At 42.2% G+C, this 8,295-nt stretch overlaps 1 protein-coding gene across 1 annotated transcript in view; it reads left to right on the top strand.

Annotated features, from left to right (window-relative positions):
• The window catches only part of PTER (phosphotriesterase related), a 267,947-nt gene extending 260,525 nt beyond the window's left edge, over positions 1 to 7,422 (top strand). The window contains exon 5 of the mRNA XM_085631463.1: positions 5,264 to 7,422. Coding sequence (XP_085487589.1) covers positions 5,264 to 5,474 — 211 coding nt within the window. The 3' untranslated portion in view covers positions 5,475 to 7,422. The remainder of the gene's footprint in view (positions 1 to 5,263) is intronic.
• The last annotated feature ends 873 nt before the right edge of the window (positions 7,423 to 8,295 follow it).

Raw genomic sequence — 8,295 nt, forward strand, 5'->3', positions numbered from 1 at the left:
TGCACCAGCACCGAGTGGACTTCAAGCTGACTAAACTGGACTAGGGTGTGCAACAGATACCAGGAGAGTAATACCAAGAAGAAACCAAGCTCACACAAGGTAAGGAAGTAGAGCAACAAGCCTAAAAAAACACCTTAGGCGCCTACTATCTGAGAAGGGGAGAGTCCCAAACCATTCCTGGAACCTAGGGGTAAAGAATCCTTTGAGAGGGGTAGGTGCTAATAACTGTCACCTGCCATGGATCAGAACGGGTTATTCCTCATGGCCCCCACCAAAGGCTAAACCTGGTGGGCACTCCACAGGAGTGACTAGTTTAGCTTTGGGGAGTATTTCCCAGGAAAGGCCTTATAATAGCCTTTAGTTGGGAAAAGGATACAGAAGGTACACTGGTGATCCCTGAGGGTGGTAGGAATCATTTCCACAGCATCACAGTGAGTGTGATACCTGAAGCTGCTCTGAAGGATACGGATGCCAGTCAGACCATGGTCTTGGAAAGGCTGGTTCCCCCAAATAAGTTTCTGCCAAGAGAGGGTTGCAGGATAAGGAATGCCCATGGGTGGGAAACTGACAGCCCTGTAGCCTTAGCATCTCTAGAATGACTTGGGTACTTGCTGAGAGGAGAGAAATTATCTGTGCTGACCTACACCAAGACGTGCATCATTGGCACTGAGATCCCAAAAGCGAAAAAAAAGCTAGGTGTGGCAGCTACCCAAGGTGCCCCAAAAACCCAGATTTCTGGGTGTATGATCCCTAAGAGAAAAGTAGAGAGGCCCTAAAGAAGAGGAAATGGTAGGAGAAGAAGGAGGCCCCCCATAGTTGAGAACCAAAGAGCCATTAGTTACCTGCTCTGACTGGAAAAAACCAGCAGACTGGCATTATAGGAAAAGGGGTCCCCCATAGTTGAAGACCAAAGAGCCATGGGTTACCTGCTCTGACAGCAGAGGACCCCCAGACTTACACTGATGAGGCCACTAATGACCTAGTGGTTCTGCCTGCACTGTCACAGCGACAGGAGCCAAGGCATTTGTTTCAGACTCCATTAGGACACTACCAGAGTGGGTCACCCTTGAGGGGGACTGTGTGTCTATCCTAGAAGTTCTGGCCTGCCAGGTATCTGCTCATTCTTTGGGTGCAAACCCTGCGAGGGCAGAGTTGAGAGTTTAAGGACGGTACCTGCAACCAGAGGTTTAGCCCCCACTCTGAGAAACTTAAGAGGTCAAAATTATCTCAGGAGTAAGTGGTTGACTCCTTGCCAGCCCCTATGCTGGAAGTTAGGACTACTGCAGGCAGCACATTGGACCTTCCCCTTTCAGTGTATGGCTAGGGGCCTTGTTCCTGACACTGGCAGGTGTCTGTGGCCTTTACTGATTACGTACATTTGGGGCAGCACCGGCCCTCACTTGGGGACAGAAGCCTGGCCTTGGAGGCAATGTGAGCCACATCACCTTGTGAGCTATAGTGGTGCAGTTCACATGCCGGGTTGCCTTTGTAGGTAGGCTAGGGTTAGCTTTATCCTGGTGGGGGTGGCAGATGACAAGGGTTCCCCATGGGCCATGGTAATGGCTAAGGCTGAGCTTTATAGAGTAGCAGTCCTATTCAAGGCAGATTTGAGGGGTAGGCATGTGTAGGAAAATGCCCTTTTTGCATTGTCACCCCCTTTTTTTGCTAGATTTTATTGCTGGTTTTTAGGCTCAGCACACTAGGACACTGCAGTCCAGTGCCCAGTGCATGTGCTGTGATCCCTAAAACTTGTTGAAATTGGCTATGCTTCTAATTAGCATGTTTAACTAACCTATAAGTCCCTAATATATTGTAAAAAAGAGTGCTCAAGACCTGTATGTCAAATGTAACTAGTGAACTGTGGTACACAATACTGCCACCACTAGAATGACAGTGCAAAACATGTCTGCAGGCCTACTACTGTAATTCTTCAATTAATAAGGATGGCTCATAGTGGAACCCTACCTACGGGGAGGGAGGAGAGACCTTGAATAAATTGGTCCAGGAGATGCACTCTACCTAGTATATCAATGCTAAATCAAATATGGGGTATCCCTTGTGTCTATCTAGAAGAAAGTCTTTTCCCAACTGGATACCCTGCCATTTATTTGTAAAGAAAAAAAGAAAAAATATATTTTTCTTTTTGTAAGACCCTCACCGATCGTGTCTCATCCTGGTCCCTGAAAAACCCGGATGGGCTTGACCATATTCCAGGGGACACTTTAGATATTTCTGTGACCGGGGTACCTAGACTAAATAAAATACATCAAACAGACCTAGGTTTCCCCGATGATGAAGCATGCCAGTACTAGAGTGGGTTAGAGTCTTTTTCTTTAGTAACAAATGACAGGGTATCCAGTTGGGAAAGGGCTTTCATCTAGATAGACAAGAGGGATACTCCATGTTTGAATTGGCCTACTATTGTGGCCTTTCTGATCAGGCTTAAAACTGCAAATTCGACCTGTCAACATAACCCTTTTTAACCAGCCTAAACTCTCCTAAAAACATTAATAAATCCTCCCTAAGTGGGCCATAATGCCTAATAAGTTGGGATGCATGGTATTTATTAGTAGGACATGTAAATGTTTCAATGTAAAACATGTCCTTACAGTGACAAGGCCCCAACAGCTTTTTGCCCACACCTCTGTCCCCCTAGCCAGCCAGGCACCAATCCCATTGTGAGAGGGGCTGCCCCCAGAACCGTTTTTAAGTCACCACAGAAGAGGGGTTGCTCATTTCCTTGGCCAGACCTATAGGGTGGGCACATGAGCTCTGAACAGGGGAAAAATGGTTCTGCCATGTTGGATTTCAGTAGAGAGGGACACTGAGGGATTGTTTGCAGTAGGGCACACAGGAACTGCCGCAACAGTCAGTATGGTTACACCTGCAAACTTTTTCCCCATTGGTTAGAGAGTGAGCAAGTGTCACCCCTGGCCACCATCTTCAGAATGCTACTGAACATGTGGAAGAAAGAAGGACTGCACCTGCTGTTGAGACTTGTATCTTCTCCTACTTGTATCTTCTCCTACTTGTACCCAGAACAAGGAAGTGGACTCCCAGGGTAAGTTGACTGACCTCCCGTTAAGCTATGAGGACACAAAAGTTGCCAGACACCCATATCTCTGTAAGAGCCCAGCTGACCAGTTCAACTGGATCTGCCCTAGAACCTGCTGATGACTTTTGTTAGAGTGACCCTCAAGTGCAGTTTCTTAGGTCCTGGAACCCTTGGCTTGTGTCAGAGTGTACTCTTCCTGCCTATCCCTTAGAACTGAGACTTAGAAACTTTCTACAAACTTTTAGCCTGGTGAACCTTTGAGGGACCGTGACCAACCTGTCTGCTAATCCACTGAGGGTGCAACACCGATAAACCTGACTTTGTTGTGGCCCCTGCGACTTTCTCCACTCAACATCAGATTTTGTCAGCACTGAGGCCGCTACCTCTCCATCGCGCAGCCTTCTAGACGCCGACAAGGATCTGATTGCATCTGAAAACCTTTTATGTGCGAAAACGTGAACATCTCCTGATACAGCTTTTTCTGCCTTAACCAACGATTTTGTCAAGAGTGTGTTGCAATTTTGGAGTCCATTGATGATGGAGCCCTTTTCTCGGTGCCAGCAAACTGCCTGCTTTCTCCAAAGGATGTCGACATCGAGGAGGTAACGTTATCGCTTAGACAAACCTTTTCTTGCACCTGATCGGTGTTTCAAATCCTAATATTTCCCAATCTAGCACAACCAGTTGCCCACAGTTGGTTTTTATTATGTTGTGCTTTGGACTTGTAACTGGATTGGTACTTCTAAATGCTTTACAGTTTTTCTTAAATTAAGCCTTTCTGCTGTGTGCCATAGCTACAAGGGTTATTTTCTCTTTTTTTTCCAGAGTTTTAATTAGCGCAAATTTGACCGGAGGGTATCAGAGCGCTTTACATGAGCACCAGTTGCGTTACACAGGGACACATTCATTTTTGTTAGGCACGGGGAGATTAAGTGAATTGCCCAGAATCACAGGATGTTGACGTCACTGACGAGACTCGACACCCGTTCCCCAGATTTGAGATCGACCGCCCAACCTGCTAGGCCACATTCTAAGGGTTTTGCTTGAGTTTACAAGAATAGTGCCATTATTACTTCTGGTGGACTACCACCCACCCCACCTAACAATACACTTTCTAAAAATTGTTGTAAGTGATTGGTTACTACATTTGAGAATACTTGTCTGAGTATTATGCTTTTTCCCCGTAATTATAGATTTGCTGCATTTGCCACATAATCCATCATCTGGTACATACACTGCAGGTTTTAATAATAAAAATATTTCTAGCTCAAATGGATCAAAAGTTATTAAAAATGAAGGCCGTTTGCAAACGTTGACTATTCATCTTTTTGTTGCTAATTGTTATATTTGGGTGTCAGACTGGTGCTAATGAGTGAACCCTTTGCCTAGATGGTGTTAACATGTGTACCAATGACCAAACAGTGAAGTAATACTATCACAAAATGTTCTGCATTACGCAGCATCAGTTGCCATTTCATTTTGCATAATTTAGTAAATCCTGCTGCATAATTTGGTCCTCCCCTGTCACATAATTACAGTGGTCCTGACTAATGCCTTTTAATAGGAACCAATGCGCCCCTTGTTGCACTGTTTGTAGGTTGGGCTGTGTTGACAATGATGTTTAAAGCTAGGATGAGTGGGATTGTCTGATGTTTAGTGCTGTTTTTGGGGAAGCAAGAAGTCAGATGACACACATGGAATTTCAGGATGATATTCACAATGTATAGGAGTGCCTTCTACAATAGCCGAAAGAATCTGGAACATTATGTCTGGATACCAAAGTATTACTTTAAAAGCTGCATAGATTCACTAGTGGTAAATTAGGACTGCATGTTGCTTCGATCCTCGTCACATACATTGATTCTTCCAAAGAATGGTGACCTGTGCACTCAAATGCAAATTCTGATTTTACTGTTCCTTAATTGTTTGCTTTCCTGCTTGGTAATTATTCAAATCTCTCTCACACAGAGATATTTTCAGACCCTATTTTGCTGCAATAAATAAATTTTTTGAACTAGAAGCACTATTTGTACAGGAGTAGTTAGAATATATTCTCAATAACTTTGGTTAGTTTTTTAAAATCTATTGTTTCACTGTGGTAGTAAGGCCTGTTTGTGAAATGAGCACAACATCCAAGAATGTAGGAGGGTTTACAGTCTGTGACTCCTCATTCTAGTAAGATTGATTTCACATTTCTATGTTTTCCAGACTCCGGCGCCTGATCGATGAAGGCTATGAAGACAGGATTGTTATTGCGCAAGACATTCACACCAAGAATCGCCTGATGAAATATGGAGGGCACGGGTATTCTCATATCCTCACTAATATAAGGCCTAAAATGTTAATTCGAGGCATATCCCAGTCTGCAGTCAATAAGATACTGGTGGAGAATCCAAGAAAATGGCTGACATTTAAATAAAGGTGCCTCATAAACAATGGTTATAGCTTTCACATGATGGATGTTTGTCATAAACATATAGCCTTATTTTCCATTTCATAACCTCTGTTCTTCTTCTTTCAAGGCTGTCATCATTCCCCTTTATCAGGCAAATCAGATCAACAGGCCAGACTTTCTCCCATCTCTCAGCCAAACTTGCTACTCCTGCCCCTGGACATTGAAACCACCTCTAACCACTCTGACTTCCTTAAGAAACTTAAAACCTGACATTTTAAATTTTCTTCCTCCACTGGTCAGTGGCATTCTCCATTCACCTTTATGCCAGGACACATTGGCGGCAATCGCACGCTATACAAAACTATATTACATGATGCATGTTTGCCATACATGCATGAGAAAAATTGATACATTTATGAATGCAGTCAAAATCATGCATACAAATATGGAGAATAAAGGTACACACATATAGCAGGCCTGAAGGAAATCGAAAGATAAAGAATTTAGGGCCTAATGTACAACCATTCACTTTTCTGAGTCGTAAATTGCGACTCGCAATTTGCGACTCGCAAAAGTAAATGTACAACAGTGTCTTAGACACTGTTTGGGATTCCCAATGGGGTCGCAAATTACATGCCTCATTAATATTCATGAGGCAAACACAATTTGCGACCCCATTGGGAATGACTAGCAATCCCAGGGATAGTGGCCTAATGGGGTCAGCAGACCACCATGTCTGTGACTTCTTTTTAAATAAAGCAGTTTTAAAAAAAAATGTAGCCCGTTTTCCTTAAAGAAAAATGGGATGCATTTAAAAAAGAAAAAGGAAACATTTCAGTTTCATTTTTTAAGGGCAGGTAGTGGTCCCTGGGACCACTGCCTGATCTTAAAATTTTAGCAAAAACTCACAAATGGGAAGGGGTCCCCTGGGGACCCCTTCCTGTTTGCGAGTGGTTTACCACTTACTTGAAGTAGGTGGTAAACTGCGAGTGTTTTGCGGTAGCCAATGCAGTTGCAAAATAATAGTACATTTCATTGTGACTGGCTATTAGGAAGGGCCGCCCCTTCCTAATAGTGAGGGTCGCAAACGCTGTTTTTCATGTCAGTGACTCGCAAAATAGCGTTTGTACAAGCCAGGACCCTGTATTCCTGTCACAAATGAGCCGATCTCCCATTTGCAACCGCAAAAAACGGTCGTACCTCTGGCCCGTAGCTTATAAATTTGTTAAACGGAGAGATCGATTAACTTAGGTGAGAGCAAATCCCAATACATTTATAGTCACATTTTGTGGCCGCACTAATGGAGAGGTCCCATTAAAATTTGTTTTACTCTATGATCAGTGTTTAGTGCTGTTGGGAGCCTTCTGTGTTTTAATTTCATTTCTGACAATAGGAGAAGATTCAGTGTCTTAAAACCTAACACACTAGGAAATGTTGTAAAGTAAGTTATTCAGCAATTCAACATAACGCTATCAAAGGCACTTCACCTACACGCGGAAAGGATTTTTGCACTACTAGAGGGAAATTAGCCCATACAATTAAATGCCCACCCCTGGAAGAATTTGATGTTCTCTATAATATTGATGATGCTTGTAATTACCCTGCTGTTCTTTAATTAACGCTGGATAAAGATGATCCTGTTTATGTACTGGGGAGGACGTTCAGTCGTACGTTTTCATTTGGTTTAATGAAAATGCACTCTCAGGGATCCAATTGCAAACTGACTACTAAAAAAATATGAATTTTAATTACGAGCCGATTTGTTGTTTTAAAGAAGTAATTTTAACAAGTATTCAATTCTCTGAAAGTTTGGCGAAAATGTATGTTTTAAGATGTTCCATTTCACTTTGTTATTGTAATTTGTTAAGAAGTATAGCAATCACCATGACCTACTTTTTTGTTTTCTCTCATTAAAATCACAATGCTGTTTCATTTGTAATTTACAAACATAATTAAAAAAAATACACCACCACTTGATTTACAAGTACTTTATTTAATTTGCCTCTTGTTCTTTTATCTGATATTCTCCACTGGGTTAAGAATGGTTTAGTCATACACATTTTAGCAGAGACACTGTTTCCAGAGACTCATGGGCCTCTATCTGAAAATGGATTAGGAATCAGCTGACCCCACATACTGAAATAGTGACTAGTGGGTAAAGTCGGATAATACCTTTTGCCACCAACATTTGAACAAGTAAGCAAGTCTTCTATGATGATTCTCAGTTGAAAGAAGCCTATTTTAGTCTTCAATTAAAAGGTGCTTCGAATATGAAAATGACTAGAAAAAAATGGATTGCAACATTTAAATGAGTGCATGAATTTTACATAGATCATTGCTAATGCTGTGCTCTTCGTTCATAACAAGCTTGGTAGAATTATAAATTCAATATTTACAAATCATCACTTATGTAAGTTTAAGACAGATGTTGTGGAAATGTTCAATAGGAACAGAACATCTGACGTCCTGGATATCCTTGTAAGAAAATGGCTTGTATTTAAATAAAGTGCCAAGATGCATTGTTCTTCTGCTTAACTTCTTTTATAACAAATGTGCTGATGGTTGAGTGCATATTCTGTGACGTGATTCCTATGCAGTTAGTAGGCCTACGTGGGGTTTTAGTGAAAACTCATACAGAGCTAAATGGAGATTTCGGATTAAAAGTCATGGAGCCAGATGTACGACCCTTTCAATTAGCGCCTCGCAATTTGCGACTCATTGAGACTCATTGCGAGTCGCAAATTGCGAGGTGCTAAATGAAATGTACAACAGTGTTATTACACTTTTTTGCGATTCCCGTTGAGGGCGCAAATTACGAGGCTCATTAATATTAATGAGCCTCTCG

This window comes from Triturus cristatus, chromosome 10 (assembly GCF_964204655.1).
Source record: "Triturus cristatus chromosome 10, aTriCri1.1, whole genome shotgun sequence".
NCBI classification, from domain to species: domain Eukaryota; kingdom Metazoa; phylum Chordata; class Amphibia; order Caudata; family Salamandridae; genus Triturus; species Triturus cristatus.